The sequence below is a fragment of the Fukomys damarensis genome, unplaced genomic scaffold, assembly GCF_012274545.1.
Source record: "Fukomys damarensis isolate Sample0158 unplaced genomic scaffold, DMR_v1.0_HiC HiC_scaffold_11, whole genome shotgun sequence".
Taxonomy (NCBI): Eukaryota; Metazoa; Chordata; class Mammalia; order Rodentia; family Bathyergidae; genus Fukomys; species Fukomys damarensis.
Genome location: NW_022900923.1, coordinates 6101461 through 6123032, shown reverse-complemented (window position 1 = coordinate 6123032; position 21572 = coordinate 6101461). Strand labels below are relative to the sequence as shown.

Genomic DNA, 21572 nt, shown 5'->3' with positions numbered 1-21572 from the left:
GTTTTTTGAGGCAGGGTCTCACTATGTAGTTGAGACTGACCTGGAACTCACTATGTAGCCCAGGCTGGTCTCGAACTCACAGCAGTCCTCCTGCCTCAGCCTCCCGAGTGCTGGGATTACAGGCGTGCACCACCACGCCTGGCTATGAGACGGGGAAGTCTTTATCAGACTGTCTTGGAACAAGAAAGTTGGACAAAATAGGCATGTGGATCATCGGAACAGAATAGAGGAAGGAGAAACAACCCTGGGGGCATTGAGCTGTTTGATCTTCACACCTACTCTGGAGGAAAGGCAGCCTCTTTAATAATCTTGCTGGGAAAGCTGGCTGTGCACATCTGAAGGCTGAGTGTAGAGCCGTATCGCTCGCCATGTACTCACTAAAATCAAAATGGATCAACTGTCTGTGTGTTAAAACAGAAGCACTTAGCCTGCTGGAGGATAAAATAGGTAAAACTACAGAATACATAGACATGGGCAAGTATAGAACCTCAGTGGCACAAGAAATATCGAGAATCAACAAATTTTATATCAAATTAAAACGGTCTGTACAGCAAAGGGAACAACTAGCAGAGTGAGGAACAGGAGCCTACAGAATAGGGAAAAATTAGCCATGATATTAAGTGAAATGAGTCACGTGAGCTTAGACATTGGGTGGTTTGTTTTATTTGAGAAACTGAAATTTTATATGTATGTGTTTGTGTAGGTGTATTTGGGGGAGAGTGAGAACAAAATAGAGATAAATACGGAGTAGGGAGATCTTGTTCAACTGAATGGGGGAACGAGATGGAGGGCGAGGAGGGAAAGGGGAAGGGAAGAAATTATGCAGATAGAGCTTTCTCAGATGGAAAGGGGACCAAGAGCTGGAAGGAGTGTGGAGGGGAGGGGAAGGGAGGGATGAAGGGAAGAAGAGCAAACAGAAGTAGAGATGCCTTACGTGCGTGTACCAATCCATGATGCCGGTAGTCAGTGCGTACTGCTTGGTGTTCTAATCATACGGATTTGTGTGTGTATGCGAGGAATTTAAAAAATTATGTGGTGGTTCAAATGTTAAATGGTCAGAAAAGGAAGGGAAGCAGTGAATGCCATCAAGTTACAGAAATGAAGCTGCTTTTTCTAAAAAAAATAATTAAAAGTGGCATCTGGGAATGTGGAGCAGTGTTTCAGATAAAAACACCTGTGAGAAACTGAAACCAAAATATTCAAGTTAGGATCACTACAAATGTGTGAACGGTGTGGAAAGTCCAGTTTGAAGGAACTCCTCTGTGACTGTTGACGTTCCTAGATGCAGGCGTGAAACTGAATCCAGCACTTTCACGAGAGCGGCAGTCAGACTTCCACAGAGGAAGTAATTTTGACTGAAAATGAGCTGACTTTCCCCAAATTTTCTCAGACATAAAAGCAAATGAGGAAAGTTATCAAGCATAAAAGATAAAAGTATTTAGATCTTCAAAACTGGACAGATTTGAAGTAAGAGAAAGGAACTCTGATTTCCAAAGTTATTGAGAAAGAAATAAACTGTCAGGATGGAATAAGACCAATTTGGAAATGGAGGAAAAGGAAATACTAGAAATTAAAAGGTCATCAAAAATTAAGACGAAGAGCAAACTCTCCATGAGTTAAATAGAAATACAGCTAAAAGACTGGGAAGCTGAGGCAGGGGGATTGCACGTTAGCCCAGCTTGGACAACTGACTTAGTGAGTCCCTGTCTCTAAAGAAAAAGCACAAAAGGGCTGCATCCCCCGCCCTGTACGGAGGCTGCCCGGCTCGTGGTAGGAGAGAACTCAGCACTTGCCTCTCCTCCAGCCCTACGCGCCTCCTTTCTCTCTCCTCCCTACGCTAAGGGATGGGTGTAGAAGGAAAGCAGAACACAGGCAGGGTTGCAGTCAAAGAATTCAGAAGGCTCTGCCGCCGAGTGCTCACCATCCAGGGAACGAACCATCGCGGTGGTTTCCCTGGACGAGGGTCGCATGGAAAGCTGGGCACAGAGGCAGAGGGGCTCTTGGCTCGGCGCTCTGTCCGCCTCTTCCTGCTGTGAAGATGGTAGTGCTGTAGCTCCACAGCTGGGACCGTTGGGTAGGACACTGGCAGTGGTGTGTGGCCGCCTTCCGGATTCTCCAGAGATGCTCAGCATCCCGCCTGCCCTGGGGTCCAGGCGCAGTGCTGGGCTTCTGGGCAGGGACAGCTCGCGAGGCCACCCAGAGAAACCAGGGTCCTCTGTGTCGTGGCCTTAGACGGAGTGGTCATGTCTACATTTTAGGGGTTTTGTGGTAAATTCGAGTGGACTTGGATTCTGTGGGGTTTTTATTTTGTTTGGTCAGACGTTTACTTCTCCTTTCTCTACTTAGTTGATGTCTTAGTCACTTTCCTTGTTCCATTGTCCTTGCCTCCCCACAATTTAAAGTAGGCAAGGTTTTTGCGCAGGGGGTTTGTAAAAGCTGCGGTCCATGCTCCGAGGCTCCAGGGCAGAAACAGCAGGGCCTTGGGCCTGGGGTTGCAAAGCCTCGCCACCTGGGCCCCTGGGGGCCCTGCAGAGGACCAAGGAGGAGTGTGGCAGGGAGCTGCACCCTCCCACCAGCCCCAGTGGTCTGCGATCCACGCACCTCCCCAGAGCCCCCCCTCCGTCACATGCGAGTTTTAGGGCCGTACTCGAACTGAACCAAGCCCCACTTCTCAGAACCTTGCCGTGACCTTTGCTCTTTAGCGGTTTTGAGAGGACCGCCCTGCTCCCTGATTGTATGGCGCATTCCGTCTTAACACCTGAGAGGACGTCCGCCTGCCTTTTCTGTCTCTCTCAAGTCCTCAGGCCCTGAGGGATCCCACAGCCCTGCCCCTTGCCTGCCTGTCTTAGTACTGCCGCACAAAGAGGACACGTCATGTTTGGGCTTTAGTCTTCATCTGAAACTAAACATGATAAAAAGTTCCACGATCATTTTACATTTGAAAGTACTGGAGATCTCTGACTTCTGTACGTAAGACTGTTTCTCGTATTTCATATGTCATCTGTGATGCTTCGCATTTTGTGTTTTGTTTTGTTTTGGTGGCAGAACTCGTGTCTTTTGCTTTTTCTCTTAGCACATAAAGTGGGAGTTGTTATAAGTTTGTGAACTAGATTTATTTGTTTGAAAGAAACTCTTATTCCAGTATTGGAAAAACAAACATGCATGCTAGAAAACAGACAAAGGTTTTAGTAAGGAGAATGAAAATAGAAAACACTACTTTTTCAAACAAGTCACAACGAGTCGTGAAAGGATTAACCATGCTGTGGATCACGCTGTCTGTGCACGAGCTCCGTGTAGCTCTGGGCGGTTGGTGTTTGTCTCTGGAGGGACAGAAGGGAGGACGGGATGTGTTCGCGCTGGGTCTCCTGAGTCCTGCGGCTCCAGCCTCGTGATCACGAGCAGCAGCAGGAGAAAGCTCCTCGGGAGCAGTGATGTGGAGAGACGGAGACGAATCTTGTGACAAGCATTTAGGGTAACGATCAGCAGCTCTAGAGAGCGCTCAACATCCAGAGAAGGCTCATTTTCTGGGTCGTGCGAAGGCAGGGTGTTGGGAGTCGGACTTATGAGGACATAGAATAGGCCCTCTGACGCCTCCTGATGTCACTGCCGCAGGTCCAGGATGTCGTGCCCATAACCAGCTGCGACACTGCCGGCTCCTTCCTGCTCCTGGGCTGCACCAACGGGTCCATATATTACATCGGTAAGTGCTCACGTACTCAAGGGTGCCGGTTCTAAAAGTGAAAACCAAAAAATTAACTTTTTTGGTTTTAAGATAGAGGTATTGTTTATTTTAATCCTGCGGAAACATTTTTATCTCTCAGATATGCAGAAATTTCCTCTGCGAATGAAGGACAATGATCTCCTGGTAACGGAACTCTATCACGACCCTTCAAATGATGCCATCACAGCCCTGAGTGTTTACCTCACGCCCAAAACAAGTCAGTGCCCGACCAGCTGTCATGACAGCTCTCCGCGCACCCGCTCTTTTCACACAGTACTTTGACCTGTTAGTTTGCTGTGCAGCAGGGTAAAGCGAATCCCCTCCTTTCCGAGAACTGCAGGACTAAGGATCTCATCTCCATTAATCTGAAATACTCAGTTTGTTGTACACTGTAGCGAGACACAAGCAGCATAATTTCAGGTGGGAAATTGGAGCTTTCCCTTTCTGAGCTGTCTCTGTTCACCTGGGAACTACAGCCCTGTCTTAAATGTGTTGAACTGCGTTAGAATAACTGAAATTAGAAAAAACATGCATATTTAACTTTGAAATTAGCAACTTTTTTTAACCAAAAATTAAACTTATGACTTACTCTGGATTGGCAAATAAGCTTACTTCCTTAGGAATTTCTCCTTCTTTCTGTCTTTGAGGTGCTGGGAATTGGATCTAGGCCCTCGTGGCTGCCAGGTGAGAGCTGTACCACTGAGCTAGCTGTATTCCCAATCCCCGTGGTAATTGGAAATTTAAGTTGAAGAAAAGGACATTTTGTTTAGAAATTCAGTGTATACAGCTTCCCTTGCCTTTTAGAGGCCATCGCAGTAAAATTAACAGACTACTGCTATGAAGTGTTAAGAAAATTTAAACCTTACAGTTTAAAGACAAATTGGGAAACTTAAAACTTCCAGTGATGAAAAGAATGTAAGGAAATACTGTGAAATGATAGCTTCGGCTCTGTTACTTGGCCATTATTATTTTATTGACACTGTTAAAGGAAATAACAATCTTTAGTATGAAAGAGGTACTTTGCTGTGTGCAGATGCGTTGGATTGAAATTTAAACTCGGCCAGGTTGACGAGCCGTGGTTACCGCCCAGCCTGCCGTTCTTTGTCACGGCTTCGCGTGTGGTTTCCGGCCGTCATGCGACAGTCACCGGCGAGGTTGTGACAGGGACGGCGTGGCCTGCGAAGTTCACAGCATTGGCTGTTCCTTCAGGGAGGGTTTGCTGGAAGGGGGAGCGTGCAGTATGCGTTTTGGCGTTTACTTTCTCCTGGTCAGGATTTATAAACCAAAACACTTCTTTGTGGTGGCAGGAAGACGGTTACAGCCCAGAAGTGGAGTCAGGAAGGGTTTTCCATGGTGGGTGCTCTTTTTCCTTTGATTTATGTGTTTTCAGATGAAGCGGAAAGGACAGCTCGTAAAGCTAGCGGGTTCTCTGAGCGGGTTTGGGAAATCCAGGTCACTGAGCTCATGTGTGATTGGGTCTGAAAACTTGCTTAGATAAAAGGCCGCAGCCGCACCTGGCACGGTCAGAAGTGGAGGGGTGGTGGGCGTGCGACACGGCAGCGTCCCGGGCTGTAGTCCCTGTCCAGAGCGGTGCCCGACACGCGATCGGCCAGTGACGATTCCGTGCTGGAGCAGGAGGACATGAGGTGGTCATTCTAGACGCGCAGCTCTGTGTGGCAGCGCGGTAGCTTCTCCGCTGTCTCAGTGACGCTGTTCACGGGAGCATTTATGAATCCTGTAGACACATGTGCGTGCCTGCTGTGCCTCAGGAGCTCTGAGCTGACATGAAAAGACGTTAACCTGTCGGTGAGGACTGGAAGTACAGACGTGGAAATCAGCACAGGATCAGAACCCACTGCGTGGACGAGGGAGGAGGGAGCAGTTCGTCTTGGAGAGTTAGGAAGAGGTCGGGAAAGGGGTCATCGTTGTAAGATGGCCAGAGACCTCTTCAGTCACCTGCTGAGCGGACCCTGTCCCCGGCGCTGATCGGCTCCGCCCTTTCTGTCGCAGGACAGCTGTGCAGCAGCAGCTGTCTGTCGTTCCCGGACTTCCGCCTGTGCACTTTGCCTCCGCAGGTGTCAGCGGGAACTGGATCGAGATCGCTTACGGTACGAGCTCGGGAGCGGTGCGCGTGATCGTGCAGCACCCGGAGACGGTCGGGTCCGGGCCGCAGCTCTTCCAGACCTTCACGGTTCACCGGAGCCCCGTGACGAAAATCATGCTGTCGGAGAAGCACCTGGTGTCAGGTAACGAGACGCCGCGGGTGTGGTGAGGGAGGCGGCCCTGTCCCTCCCACTTCATGACCTGTTCCCCGCACACACAGTTGTGAGTGGTGCTGCCTGTGAGAAAAAGACACAGAAAGAAACGGCAGGAAGTTGAGTAACCGAAGGGCCGCTGCGCTCCTCTTTCGGGGACGTCTCTGACGGCCTGGCTAATAGTGTGTGTGTAAATTTAGGAGGTGTCCTGTCTTACTTCCTCGTGTTTATGGGTTTTTATTTCAAGGTATTTATCACAACTCTAGGAGAAGTTTTTAAGACATTTTCTAAGTTCAGATTTTTATATAAATTTGATATTATAGGGGTTAATGCTAGCGTTACTGATCTAGATACTTTGATACTTGATCATCTTATAAAACTTCAAATTAGAATATGGAGGATTTTCTGAAGACAGCACTTGGGATTGCAGTTCCTTGTAATTGTATAAACATATGAGATTTTAGATGTTAATAAGATTCTTATAAATTTGCATAGTGAGTTTATAGTTTAATGAGTAGTACTTTCCGGCCCACTGAAGAACTTCACTGTTGATAATGATTTTGAAAACACAGTGTACCAGTAGAGCTCGTCTTAGAGGAGCCTTACTCCTTGCACTTAACTGTTCTGTAGAGCGGTTCTTGCCCAATTTGACATTTTTATAAACCTCACATTCACATACTGCATTTCTTTTATGAAGACTGCCTAAAAGGTGATTACCAATCCATCTGTCCTTGTCCTCGGTCTTAATTGAACACCAAGTAGATGGGAAATAGTTTGCTCATGGATGAATGAATGGTGTGTTTTTATTGGCCGTATAATTTTGGGGGTCTAACTGTGCTTCCAACAAACTCTTCTTTACACTTCCATGAGGAAACTCGCCTGGTAATCGCCTGCCCAACTCTGCAGCCTTCTCACTGTGCGGCTCGATCTCCTCTTTGGCAAGGTGGTTGCTAAGTTACCCCAGAGCTTTGCTGGGCAATCTGTACTTTCCCTAGCAACGTGAACAGTGCTTATCCTCTGTGTGCCAGTGACCTTTCAGCTTCTGCCTTGACCATGCAGAGAGTTGCAAACTTGTATATCTTGTGCCCATCTCTGCCTATGGTCAGTAGCAATCTGTCATTGAACTTGGACACAGAACTTTCTATCATTGATGACTCAAGAGCTCTCCTGGTTGAGTGTGTTGCCGTCTCCTCACGGATTGAGGCTGAGCATCTAGGAAGGACCCTTGACTCTTCCCTTCGTCCTTCATGCACGTGTAAGTCCTGCTGGCCTTGCCGTGTGTAACACGCACCCCAAACCTCATCCCTGGGGCTGTTGGCGGCCCAGTAGCTCCGATCGTCCCCTTAGGTCAGCACAGCAGCTTCCCAACCCTTGTGTGGCCCTCGCCCGCCCATGTTCCACGCATGAACCAGCAGTGTCTCGTAGAAATGCAGTGCAGACCTGATTCCCATGGCTTCCACTGTACTTAAAATAGTGGCAGTTTCTGTGTCATTCTTTGTTCTAGATCTTGTTTACCTTCCAGCTCTTGCGAACCTTCCACCTGCTTTTCTCTTGCTCATGACCTATTGGTTTTCCGTTTCTTACAAATGCCTTAGGACCTTTGCACCTGTCGCTCCTCCTTGCAGTTTTCACTTGGAGACTCTTGCTTGGTTGCCTTCTTGTTGTTCAGGAATACGTTCTCGTCGGCCATCGATCTGAACTCGCTCCACTTCCGCCCAGCAGTAATGTCTGTCTGTCTGTCTGTCTGTCCTCATAGTCTTTGCCCTTGCTTATGGGTTTCTCAACATGTTTGTTTTCTGTCTCCCTCTTACGGCATGTAAGTTGTACGCCTGCAGGCACTTCTTTCTCCCTTGGTCTTGGCTCTTAGCATAGTTCCTGGCACATAAAAAATGCCAAATAAACGTATGACGTGAGGCGGTCTGATCTGTGAGGGTGTGGACTGTTTGGTAGAGTTGTTTAAATGACAGTACCGTGCTTGCTTCGGCAGCACATATATTAAATGACAATGCATAGAGATAGTAGTAACTGCTATTATTTTTGTGCCTATAATGCTGTTACAGGAAGTGATGCCAAAGAAATTAGTAAAATTTGTATTTTAACACATAGATTTGAAGTTTAAATACATTATGAAAGTAAGAGCACGGTTTAGCTGGGCATGGCAGTATGTGCTTGTCCCCCTAGCCCTGTGAATCTGGGCATAGATTCAAGGGCTGCTGGACTATGTGGTGAGACCTCATCTCAAAAAGAGAAAATAAATAATGTCCAGTTTAGCCAAAAATCTGGAGGGCTTTACCCACAGTTACGGTGTTCTGCCACCTAGTGGACATCAGCATAAATACAGTCACATTCTTTTCTCTAGTGTGTTCTAATGCTTGACATCAAAACTTTTGCATAATACCTATACTGAAAGTTGTTATAGGTACACAAATTAGCCAGAATCGTTTATTTTTGTGGATCTTAACTTAATATTGAAATCAGGAAATTATTTCCTGTGACTTAAATCCTGAAACCAAATGTGTCACTTTTATTAGAAAACTGATATTCTGAGAACTGAGAATTTTATTACATAAGAGTAAAACAGGTATACATGTTGCTTTTTTCCAAAATTAAAATTCTTCCAGAATTTGGTTTAAAATGTGTAATCGACGTAATTGATATGTTACCTATAGCAAATGCTTTGTGTGCCTAGAAGAGGTTTTGGATATCATGTTAGCCTTTACTGGTGAATTCATGGCCCATTGTTCGCAGTAACAGATTTTGTAAATGCACCAATAAACTTAATGGGGGATAATAACAGATTTTCTGAAATGTCATAAATGACAAATTAGCTTTTTAAATTAAGGTATGCCAAAAAATATGGTTCTTGAATTAGTGATAACGTTTTTGGTGTTTAATTTTTTAAAGAGTACATATTCGGATAAAAAAATGGAAATGGGTTAGGAGATAGCTCATTCTATAACCATGAAATCGCATTTCTGTTAAAGGATAAAGTTGGGTCATGTTACTTAATGTACGCACTCGTCACGCTTCAATGCCCCTCGATGTGGGTGCGAGAGCAGTGAACAGCCGCCTCCTACAAGCACGTGACTGACCAGAGTCACTTCTGTCACTGCCACAGTAGCTGTTCAGGAGTTGGTCAGCCTGAACTTGTTTGAGCAACGTAAGCAGAAACAGTTTCAGTGACTGGCAAAATAAACCAGGCGACTACTAATCACTGTAGAGTTTAGCCACAGCTGGGTAACATCGCTTCAATGCCCCTCGATGTGGGTGCGAGAGCAGTGAACAGCCGCCTCCTACAAGCACGTGACTGACCAGTCACTTCCGTCACTGCCACAGTAGCTGTTCAGGAGTTGGTCAGCCTGAACTTGTTTGAGCAACGTAAGCGGAAACAGTTTCAGTGACTGGCAAAATAAACCAGGCGACTACTAATCACTGTAGAGTTTAGCCACAGTACTGGGTAACATGTAACATCTGTTCTCTTACACATTTTTTAAACTGTGTCTGCATTTATACCTCACAGACTATTTTTATAAGGGTCTCATAGATTTGTTTATGTAGATAAACTGTCTTCAGTCCCCTCACTTTTATTAGCAATGTACAAAGTGTAATTTTAAGATAAACGTGTCCTTTGCCACTTAATAGGTCCTACACATTTAACGTAGGTCACAGGGGAGAATGAAGGTGGTTTTGGAGGTGCCCTTGTAATCTGTTACCCTTTTCTGCCCAGTCTGTGCAGACAACAATCACGTCCGCACGTGGACGGTCACGCGGTTCCGGGGGATGATCTCCACTCAGCCGGGCTCCACGCCGTTGGCGTCCTTCAAGATCCTGTCTCTGGAAGAGACGGAGAGCCACGGGAGCTACTCCTCTGGGAATGACATAGGTGGGTGAGAGCAGCGGGGGATGTTGGATCGCGTGTGAGCAGTTCCAGAGAAGTGCATCAGTGGCAGTAGAAGTCTTTTTAATTTTGAAACTCATTCAAGACAGAATGTAGGGCTTCCGAATAGTTTCTGTGAATTCACAGAATTATGGAAGCATTTCTTAGTGTTTAAAAAGTTACAGAAGCAGAGTCTTCAATTTGTGAGAGTTTAAATAATGTCTCCTCCGAATGTGCCCTTGTGTTTATAACTAAAGCCACGGTAACTGTTCATACTGGAAACGTAGTGTCGTCTTTTACTAATAATCTCCTGAAAATAAAATTGAAGCTAGCGAAGGGCTGGTGCTTCTGTGGTCAGGCGTTTTGATGGCATCGTAATGCCCACGCCGAAGGGATGGACCTACGTTCACCGGTACAGGGTTTCAGCAGTGGTGGACAGAGGTGAGTTCGGTCTGTCTCTGTGTGCTGTACACGCAGACACGGGCATCACACACACATGCAGTTGTCTTGGGGATGGAGCATTTTCTCCGGGGCTCCGTTGGAAACGAAAGCCGTGCGTACAGTGTATGTCAGTATTCGTGTAGTAGTTCTGTAGGGCCTCTTGGTTCACTAAGGTACCTTTCCAAGCAGAAACCATAGAGCTGACCGGAGGGTAAGAGGGAGAGTGGAGAAAAACAGCTGGGGGATGTGGGTAGCTGAGCTGGTAAAGTGTGAAGCATTAGGTCATAGGTACATTTCACGTCAGTATCAAGTTGGATTGGTTTTGGACTTTCATTCTTTTGTGGTTCTGGAGGTTGAACCCAGGGCGTACTTAACACGAGCTGAGATAGGGCTGGACCACTGAGCTGTTGTATAATCCAGCCAGGTACCAAGTGCAAGGGGAGAGAAGACCCATTTCCATAGACTGTTGATTCATCACCACGGGCCCAGCACTGTTCATAGGCTATTGGACCAGGACTGTCGTCCACCTCAGTAGTGGAGCAGGTTGTCCCGTAGTGTGTGATGAAGGCCAGGGACCGGGCGCAGTGAGTTCATCTGGGTTCCGGTCCCATCACTAGAACCTGTGACACCTCTGGCAAACAGTCTCTTGGTGCCTTAGTTTTTCTCATCTGTAAATTGGAGGTCATAGTAGTGCCTTCTTCTGTGGTTATTACGATGATTAAAATGTAAAAATACCATGGCACATAGTGTAGTGTGTTTGCTAATGAATAACAAAGGTACCATTGTCTATTATTTGTGATTCATGTAAGTTGGGATATATTGTCGAGAAATTGTATATCATGTATCATGATTTTTATAAACAAGTTGATACCTTAGCTAATGAGCATGATGAAAGACAGTGAAATTTGATGTTTTTAGTGTTTTTGTTTTTTTTGTTTTGGAACCGGGATTGAACTCGGGTCCTTGGACTTGCAAGGCAGGCCACCAAACCGCTGAGCTAAATCCCCGGCCCAGATGTTTTTAGTTTTTGCATGTAAATGCTTTTTATGGTGTTATACAGAATCTTTCTAAAATAGACCATTTACCTGCACAGTAAAGTGAAAATAATGGAATCGTTCTTCTTCAGATTGAAAACTTTGCAAGATGTAACTCAGTACAGGTCGAGCATCCGTAGTCCACAAGTCTGAATCTGAAACATTCCAGCATCCCAAACTTTCCAGCCCCAACAAGAAGTGAAAATTCTATATGGTGAAATTGTATATGCACAGTGATTAAAAATATTGATAGAATTACCTTCCATCTGTGCACAGGAGGTGTATGTGAAACATAAATTGTGTTTAACTTGGGTCCCGTCTCCAAGGTGCTTCCTCATACATGCAGATTTCCAAAACCAAGCCCATCTTTTGGGAACACTTCCAAGCCCAGGCAGTGGCTCAGGAATACTCAACCTGTAGGAAATTTCATACTGTACTTGTTCTTTGGATATTGGTTGAGATTTTTCGGTTTTGGTTTACCAACTACCCTATATGGAGTTACTTTTAATATTTATCCTCAGTAAAAGATCAAAGGAACAAGTGTGGTTAATGGAGGCTTCTGATTAATTCTAATTAATAAAGTTGCACTTTGTACTTTCAGTGTTATTTAAATTGCTGCTGGCTTTCAGAAATGCATCCGAGGAGGACTTAGTTTATTTCTCTCCTTCCTGGTGCTAGAGCTCAAAACTCAGGCTTTAGGCATACTGCTGACCCATACCTCAGCCCCCCTTTTCAGTACAAGAAAATCTAAGCTCATTCTCAGAGACAGTGAATCTGTTGCCGGGTCTCTTTCTAGTACTGTTAGCCTGGAGCCCGATGCAAATCCTGCCTCAGCTTCCACGGCCTCAGTGAATGAGTTTAATTTGGAAACATGGTAGATTTCTTGCATTTTTTTAACACGAGTACAAGTGCTCTGACCCTCATGTCGCATGTGATTGTGACGCGTTCGGGGAGACATCTACAGCTGCAGAAGGAGTGGTACTGATGTTGGTCTTATCTAGCGAAACAAGCTGTTACAATTAACTTATTTGGTGGTTTTTTTCCTTTCTGACCAAGGGCCTTTTGGAGAGCGCGATGACCAGCAGGTGTTTATTCAGAAGGTGGTTCCCATCACCAACAAGCTGTTCGTGCGGCTCTCGTCGACCGGGAAGAGGTGATGCCCCACTGTGCCGATGATTATGCTCTGAACTGCTTGATCTTACAAAGCTGTGCAGTTTGCTGCTCCCATGAGGGAGGGCGAGTAGAAACACAGTGACAGAGGTCTGCCCGTGAGCTCGGCGTGAGCCTCATTCCATCTTCTCTAGGGTGTAACCTTTCTGCTGCTGCTTTGCCTGGTTAGGGACAACTAGGGTTACACTAGGACAAGGACACAGTGAGCGTTTTGTGTCCAAACATAGCCATTTATCAATTTTTTCATAAAAACGGTTCCTTCCCGGTGCGGGGAGGGGAACCTAGAATTTAAGTATATCTCAAATAACACATACTACAGATTTTCTTAGCGTCAGTGTCCCCTTTAAGAAGAGAAACGATGAAACAGTTAAATCTTGCTCATTAAGTTACAATTTGCATAATCTTGACACCGCTTACAATTCACTACCCACGTTTCATATTTTTTGCCATTTCCCCCTTCTATCTGCTTTAATACTGAAGGAAGTTGTCTTTTTCCACAAGACTTCCTTCCTGTCAAAGTTTATTGCACATATTTATTAGCTCAGTAAATTAACTGTAGAAAATGAGTTTTATGTACCTAAACCATCTTTTTGGTAGCTCGCTTTATTTGTTTATGTTGGAAGAAAATGTATTAGGAGCTTGTAATAGAGTCAGAGACCAAATTGTTACAAAGTGTTCTAAAGTACTGTGATTTAGTGTTTGGTGTTACTCTCAGAGAAGCTGCTCAGTGTTCATTAAAATTGGTCTCGTAACATCATCTAACCATGTAGGGTCTCACATCCATGTACAATTTTAATTTCCCTGTCTGTTAGTTGGAGAGTGGCAGTATATTGTAACCAGCTAGTTTCTACATGGTGAAAACAATCTTAGCATTTTTAAGTTTCTGACTCCTGAGGGAAAACTATAGTTATAAATAGAAGTTAACCTATAGAAGTGAATGCAAAATCGGTCTTTATGAAGCTACGGTGAACCCGAGCCGAGTGTTTAGGCAGGTCAGGCTCTGATCAGAGAAGTGAGGTGGGTTTTATTGTAGGGAGGAGAGTCCGAATAGTGTAGGCCGTCTCCGCAGAGCCATGTTTTTTCCTCAGCTTCATAGTTTTTATGTGTACCTCAGTTTTAAGGACTTCCAGGCTGTCTTCCAGCCTGATTTGTGTACTCTGCATTTTTCCTGCCTCTTTTCACGGCAGCTCCTTTTAAAGAACTCATCCAGGCCCTTCCTGGTTTTCTAACCTCCGCTACTTGATTTATTTCAGTTAGTTAATGCGTCGCTGTATAAGAACCTTTTCTCCGGATGGAGAGTCACTGAATTTGGATTTTGTTCCTGCTGCCTGCGCTTGAGCCCCTCGGGTCTGCTTCAGTTGCGCGTCGGGCTGCAGCGGGACGGGAAATCAGTGATTTTCCGCCTTGCTCTCTCCGTTTCAGGATCTGTGAGATCCAGGCCGTGGACTGCACCACCATATCCTCCTTCACCGTGCGCGAGTGCGAGGGCTCCAGCCGGATGGGCTCACGGCCGCGGCGCTACCTGTTCACCGGCCACAGCAACGGCAGCATCCAGATGTGGGACCTGACCACGGCCATGGACATGGTGAGCAAGAGCGAGGACAAGGACGCGGGCGGCCCGACGGAGGAGGAGCTGCTCACGCTGCTGGACCAGTGCGACCTGAGCACGTCGCGCTGTGCCACGCCCAGCATCAGCCCCGCCACCTCCGTGCTGCAGCACAGCCGCCTGCGGGAGTCCAGTTCCAGGTGGGTTCCGGGCTGGCCGGCAGAAGTTAAACCACTGCTTTGGGGAGATCTGCGTACGTAGTTCCAAAAGTTACATTTTTCAAAGTATATTTGTAATTCATACTTTATATTGATACGCAAGAGTTTTAAATCTTAAGAAATTTGTATCTGTTTCTTTCCATAGAAAAGCTATTTTGCCCCTTTTCCTGACATCTACATCCCAAACCCCATTTTGCCTTTAACTTATTTGGTGAGTTACTTCTAATCTGAATGCCCAGTGTGCCACAGAGGGTTCACTGAAAAGGTCAGGTCAGTCAGTCACGCCGCGTTGGGGGCAGGTGGAGTCCTTGTGGCCTCAGGACGCTTTTAATCAGCAGTGATTATGTCGCTGCGTCTCCTCGTACAGGTGAGCGTCCTGAACTTCAGTACACTGAGACAATGTGCCTTTCTGTGATACTGACAACAAATTTCAAAACAGGAAGAAACAAATCGGAATGATATTGACCCCTTCTGGTTTTTCTAAAGAGGGTTTTTGGCATCTTTTCAGCTACTCTGAAACTTAGGTTGAATATGTGTTACTGTACGCACCGAATATAGAGGACTTGAGAAGTACAGTTTTTTGTGTAAGGAAATCACGTTACGCATGTGATGTGTTTTTATGGGTAGTTTCATTAATGAGATATACTCCTGAGAAACCACCAAGTAAAACCTGAACTGTCATTTTTAAAAACTGTTTCAGCCTTCAGCTTCAGTACCACGAGACCATCCACGAAGCAGCAACCTACGGGTCTGTGCGGCCTTACAGGGAGAGTCCTTTGTTAGCAAGGGCGAGGAGGACCGAGAGCTTCCACAGTTACAGGGACTTTCAGACTGTCAACTTCAGCAGAAGCGTAGAAAGAGCCGTCCCAGAAAATGGCAACCTGGGTCCCATTCAGGCGGAGGTGAAGGGGGCGATGGGAGAGTGGAGCGGGTCGGAGAGGAAGTCTCCTGGGATGGAGAGCAAAGGTGTGAGGGATCTGGAGGGGGGTCTGGAGGTGCATAAAGCAGCTGAGGGGTTTTCAGAAGCCAAGAAACGGTCCTCAGAAGATGAGAGTGAAAGTAAAACAGAGCTGAAGAAGAGAGGCGGGTTTGACGGGGGCGGGTTCCTCGGAAGGAAGAAAGTCCCTCACCTGGCCTCGTCCCCGAGCACCTCTGACGGAGGGACCGACTCCCCCGGCACTGCCTCCCCGTCCCCCACCAAGACCACACCATCTCCTCGGCACAAAAAGAGCGATTCTTCAGGTCAGGATTACAGCTTGTGAGACTTCAACATGAACGGTGGTTTGTTAAATTAGATGAAAATTAAGTTTTCCTGGAGTTCATACATTTGTTTTTACACTAAGACTCTATGAGATAAAATTAGACAGTTAATGTCTAACAGTTGCCTGGTATAAGGAACTACAGTAATCATATCTCTTGACATTTTGGAAATTCTTTAGCCTTACCAAGCACATTTAACCAGGTCTCTTGTAAAGCGGAGCTCGTTTTCCCATTTGGCTGCTGTCGCAGGCTGTGCTCCGGCTGGCTCAGGCTGGCTCGGCAGGGTGGGGACCCGTGGCCTGCACGCCTGTCGTGGTCCTGCAGGACACTTGTCTTGTTGCAGTGTTACCACTGCGAGTCACGTAATCCTCGGTCTCCCAGCCCTCGAGGTGGCAGTGTGTTTAGCAGATACTTGACGAGGTGCTATGTTTGTGATAAAATAATCATGTAACTCAAACACTACTGGTGTTAAACACCAGACTCCTCTGTGTAGTGAGACTTTTAGGGTCACTTTTAGTGTTGCAGTTCTTCAGTCTCAGCTTGTGTGATGTCTCCAGTGAAGTCCATGTGAACGGTATCTCAGATTGGAGCGATCGTCCGTCTGAAGATGACATAAAAAGTAATCATCGGGGCAGCGCTTCGAGCACCCAGAAGGAGAACTCTCCCAGTTAGGAGAACTCTCCCAGTTGTAGTCAGTCACCGTATTTTTTTCAGTGTTAATAATCAAGATAATGAAATGTGGCCATCTTAATACACTTAGGGAAGTATAGTTGTGGAGTTTTGGTTAGAGGCTTTTGCTGGTGTCAAGATGTTATTTTGAATGTATTTTGAATTGTAAGCAAAAAATTTTTTGTACATTTTTTTTCCATTTAATTGGAATGAATTTCAAGTTTCAGCAAGGAAAGTGTAAATTTAAACCATCATGCATTTATTGCTGAATAATGTATATATTTCCATTCAAAAAAATATAAATGAGTGAAGTTGAAATAAATTTAAAGTTTACTATATTGCCAGTGGTTTCACAAAAATAATTCTCTTGTATTTATTTATCAGCTTAATCAAATAAAAGTGATTAAGACAGTGCGTCTGGTCATTTGAGTAGCTACTCTATTTGAAATGGGCCTACATGTGTGTGTTCACCCTTTTATTTCCTATAATTAGAAATAGGAATTTAATATATTGCAAGTCTTAAGTTACATCTCCAACATCACCAGAGAGAAAAGTGTCAACCAAAATTTCAAGTCACTAACATTTTACTGTATGACACTTGTCTCATATTTACTGTGACTAAAAGACTACCCAAAAACAGGCAAGGCTGTTACATAGGCACCTTTGTATAGAATTGTATAGAATGTTACGATGTGTTGCCTTCTACTTCAAATAAAATCTCTGTTCTCTCTCTCACAAAGGAGAATGAAGCTTGGTGTTACCGCATGGATCTGAGTCTAGTCTGGAACTTGTAAACTTGAGTGGATTATTCCCACATGCCTAGTACTTTTCCTTTTACTTCCATCCTTAAGTTTGTGAGTAGAAGAAAAATCACAATGCATTTATGTACTTGGTATGACTGAAGAGAAGTGAAAACAATTATTCTCACGACAAAAAGTTTTTCAGTTGATTTTGCACTAGTTTCAGAGTACCATGTAGCAGAGCAGTTGAACAGATAATACTGTCCTCATTTCCCGGATGAGCTCACCGACACCCAGATGGGATAAAGTTTAGCCAGCCAGTGCGCCAGCATTCTGAAGCCGTACCTTCCCATGTGGAGAGCCTGTGGTTTTGTCCCTGGCGTTTTCATCCAGGCTGATGAATCACTCTCACCCGAGGTCGGACACAGTTGCTGAAGCCCACTCCAGTCTTGCTCAGTTTGTATCTTGTGTTTGGGACTCAGAGTTTGAAAGAAATATCACAGTCGATTCTAACATTCGTTGATTAGATGGTATCAAGAACATCTTATTTTCTCTACATGGCTTTATCATTTATTATTCCTTAAAAGCCTTTATCTATGTGTAACTCAGGATTATCAGTTTTTTTCATAAATATATTAAACTTGATTCACATTTAAATATTAAGCAAACCATGTTTAGGTTGATGTACATGATAGTCATGCCCTGGAAATCAGCGGCTATTCATGACACAAGCTCTTTATTACTGACTTATTTCATCTGGCCTTTAGAGGTTGAATTACTTTTTGGCGGGGTGAGTACCTGGGATCGAACTCAGGACCTGGTGCATGCAAGGCAGGCAGCGGAACCAGTGAACTAAATCCCCGGGCCCTTGGGTGAGTTATTTTTATGTGGATGCTCACAGGTTTTATGTCAGCGTAAGGTACTGTAACAGGTTTCATGTGAAGTTCTCCACTAGTGGAAATTACACTAGATCATATACAAAGATGCAGTGCTCAGGAGACCTTGTAAAAACATGACTGTACTTTGCTGGCAGACAGTTAACAAGACATGGTGGTTTTTAGATTGAGCAGAGTGTGTGGTCTATACAGGGGATAGGAGGAGTCAGGAGATTGAGAAAGAATGGATTTAAGAGTACCCGGAGAACTGCTTATCCCTTGTTCTGTAAGAGACAAGTGGGTGTCCAGGAAATAGTGCTTGTGCCCAGCATGTTGCCCCTGGGCATGGGCCCTTGGAGGTGCTTTACATCGCAGGTGCTGGACACTAGGAATGCCAGGAAGTTCCAAAGTGTACAGAGGCCTTGCCCGGCTCCAGACTAACTGGATCAGAATCTCGGGGATGGGTATTTTGTGTAACAGTCTCTGTCCACAGCACCCATTAGAAAAGTAGGACAATCTTGGGGTTCTTCCCTGGAATAAATTTGAGTAAGACTAGCTGTGTTGCAGAGGGCAGTGTTCTGGGAGAAGCCATGCAGGCGTCTGTCTACCCTGAGCTGTGGAGTCAACATGTGACTCAGGTAACCGAATTCATAACAGGGTTTAATTGGGTCATTAAGTGGAGAATGATTTAAGATTGTTCTCTCATCTCTGTGTTCTTTTAAAGTTTTATAACTACACTTTTAAAAATACACTGAGATATATTGAAGATATAGTCCTAAGTGAAATAAATAAGTCACACGTGTAAATACTGAATAGTTTCTCTGGTGTGAATAATTAATGATACATTCTGACATTTAGAAATGGGAACAAAGGAGCTAAAGGTGTAGGGAAGGTGGGACGGGTAGGGGAAGGGTAATAAGGGAAAAGAAAAAAATGTGAGATAATGAAAAGATGGAAATAAAGTGTTTGTAGATGGGGAGGGGAGGAGGGGGTGAAGGGAGGGCAGGGACAAGGGGAAAAATGAGAATCAAGACTTGTCATGTAGAGGTACAAGATCCCAACAATGAATGTAACTGTACTGTATCCCTAAAATGTACCAATAAACTCAAAGCTGAAAAACAAAACAAAACAAAACACTGAGATAAAGTATGTGATTTTCCAGGAATGACATTGAGCTCTGTCTTCTAAATTCACCTATGGACCAGCAAGTCATACTGTCAGAAGCATAGACCCCTGGGAGAGACCAGGGTTGCTGGAAAAGGCTACTTCCGGTTAGGTACCCTGGACCGCTCACACGGGGCTCCCACACTGCCTGGGTTAGGGCTCATTTAAACAGCCACTTGACCGGTTGGCAGAAGGGAATAAAAACCAGTAAACCGGCTGACCCCATGTTTCCATTCCAGAAAGTATAAAACTTGGCGAGAAAACAGTCTCCTAACTTGCAGAGCTAGGGGCCAGGGATTTAGCTTGGTGGTTGTGCCACCTGCCTCACAAGCGCAAGGACCCGAGTTCGATCCCTGGTACCAGAAACAAAAAAATACTGGTTCAAGTTTTCTGTATAAAATGTATGAACTAAAGGTTTACTTATGAGGTTTCTGAGCCATCCATAATTGCAGAAACGGAAACATCCTGGTTACGTGTTCTGTCAGAAGGCTGTCACTAAAATTGTAATTAAAATAGAACTTTTAGCCACGTGTTTATCCACAGTGCAGCGTTTTTCTCTGCTTCCTCGTGGCCTGAAGTTGGGATTCACGTCGCTGCTGTGATTGTTGCAATCAGTGTTTCTTACAGGATTATGTCAACCCTGTCAGAAATAGTGGGACAGGAGCAGCAGCGACATCTCAGGAGAATCACGCTGTGGGTTTGAAAGCGGTAACTTCCCGTTGGGAAGACTATGGGCCATCGTGAACTTGCCACTATTCATTTAACTGCCAGAGCCGGGTGGAAATGAGGTGCTCTGTCTCCCACAAAATAAACAGCCACGCGTGTGTTTCCCCATGGACGTGATCCCTCCTTTCTGACAACTGGGAAAACAAAACACTTCTAGGTCTCTACTAGAGAGGAACAATTTTAAAACAGGCCTTGCAGTGGTCTTTCAGCATTGATGGTGCGTGGTCACCTGGGGCTCGTGGGGTGCAGCCCACACGTTCCGTCCTTCACAGGTGGGTGTCGGTGAACGTGGTGTGCTCCTTGCTCACTGAGCTGAAACCCTTGATCACATTCATCAAGTCCTCTTCGTGCACAAACTGAAAAACAGGCCAGGCCCTATTGGTTACAGTCTTGCTTCTCAGCACAGACAGTGCTCAGTACTTACTGAAGACGTGGTGCTCAGTTGGATAATTTAAAAATTTAATTCAGCGAGCAAGCGAGCCAAATGCAAGCTGGTGTACCTCTTCCTACTCGTGTGTCTTGTATTCTGGAGTAGGGTCAGTGACGTTACTACTGCTTTATAACATTACTTTGTTGTGTATCGAGACCTTCAAAACTCCTCATTGAATTCCTTTGCACACTGCCCATTCCTACTACAATCAAAGCCAAGCAAAGGGGGCACCATGGTGCCATTATTCCACGGGGAAGCTGTGTAGCCAGAGGTTTTCATGATTTCTACCTGACACAAAGCGGTGTGATTTCTGCTATGATTTCTACCTTCCAAGCTGTGTGTTCTTGGGTAAGTTCCTAATCTCCCTAAGCCTAGATTCCTTCTATAAAGATGAGAATACCAGCCGTGAGTGACCTAGAGTAACTCATCTGAGCCTTCAGTGTATTTGGTGGCACATGTCAGAGCCGCCATTTTGCATGTTTAACATAATCCATTAATAATCATTCATGTCAACTTAATATAATTATCCCTGCCATTTAAAAACTTGAGATATGAAATGGAATAATGGAATCGAGTAGCTGTAACAAAAAGCAGGATCAACTCTTCACCACAAGACAAGCGAGAGCTTAGGAGAGAAAGGTGAAGAGCCCATGAGCAGAAGCAGAGAGCTGGGAGAAATGGGGATGAGTCGTCCTGCCACAGGACAAACACGGAGCCAGTTCCTAGCTGGTCGTTTACTATCTAACTGCGCCAATGGAATGACAACCCAGCAGACAACAGGCAGGTCCTGTCATGGAACGTGATGGTTGGCAAACCAGTGCCAGGATTTGAGTCATCACGGCCCCACGGAGGCTTGTCACGCATGCTACACAGTGGAAGACCGCCTTTGCAAGAGGCCATGGTTTGTACCACTGGATGAACTCGTGAAAGATGAGGGAAGAGATCATGAGCCATGAAACCAGGAGGCCCATGGAAGACGGGGAAAGGAACAGCAACCCTGCTTACACCTCGATTCCAGCCAGTGAAATGCATTTTGAACTGCTGCCTTTCAGAATGGTGAAATAATAAATTTGCGTTGTGTTAAGCCATAGATTATGTGGTAATTTTTGTTACAGCACCAACAGGAAACTATTTTGTTTTGGTTCTGGGAGTTGAACCCAGGACCTTGCAGATGGTAGGCCATTGCTCTACCACTTAAATACTGAACAGAAGAGGCTGCTGAAGGCAGATTGAGGGCTAAAAAGGCCAGTATCATCAGAGGACTTACTCCCAGGCTCTGTCGTCTTTTTAAAAAAATTTTTTAAGTTTCTACATAGAAAACCTGCAATACTTGTCTTTCTGTGTCTGGCTTATTTAACTTAACATAATGTCCTACGGTTATAACCATTTGTGCTGCAAATGATAGGATTTGATTCTTTATGGTAAATAACCCTCCACTGTGTATAT

General features: G+C 45.2%; 2 protein-coding genes across 2 annotated transcripts in view; one reads left to right on the top strand and one right to left on the bottom strand.

The window, feature by feature from the left end:
- Positions 1-18584, top strand: part of Kctd3 (potassium channel tetramerization domain containing 3) — a 31669-nt gene extending 13085 nt beyond the window's left edge. Inside the window, exons 11-17 of the mRNA XM_010642516.2 lie at positions 3613-3700; positions 3822-3938; positions 5797-5967; positions 9704-9859; positions 12385-12481; positions 13921-14244; positions 14963-18584. Coding sequence (XP_010640818.2) covers positions 3613-3700; positions 3822-3938; positions 5797-5967; positions 9704-9859; positions 12385-12481; positions 13921-14244; positions 14963-15524 — 1515 coding nt within the window. The 3' untranslated portion in view covers positions 15525-18584. The remainder of the gene's footprint in view (positions 1-3612; positions 3701-3821; positions 3939-5796; positions 5968-9703; positions 9860-12384; positions 12482-13920; positions 14245-14962) is intronic.
- Ush2a (usherin) overlaps positions 3663-21572 on the bottom strand; it is a 678059-nt gene continuing 660149 nt past the window's right edge. The window contains exons 72-73 of the mRNA XM_033762039.1: positions 19926-20052; positions 3663-3731 (exon numbers count right to left, since the gene is read on the bottom strand). Of these exons, the coding sequence (XP_033617930.1) occupies positions 19963-20052 (90 nt within the window). The 3' untranslated portion in view covers positions 3663-3731; positions 19926-19962. The remainder of the gene's footprint in view (positions 3732-19925; positions 20053-21572) is intronic.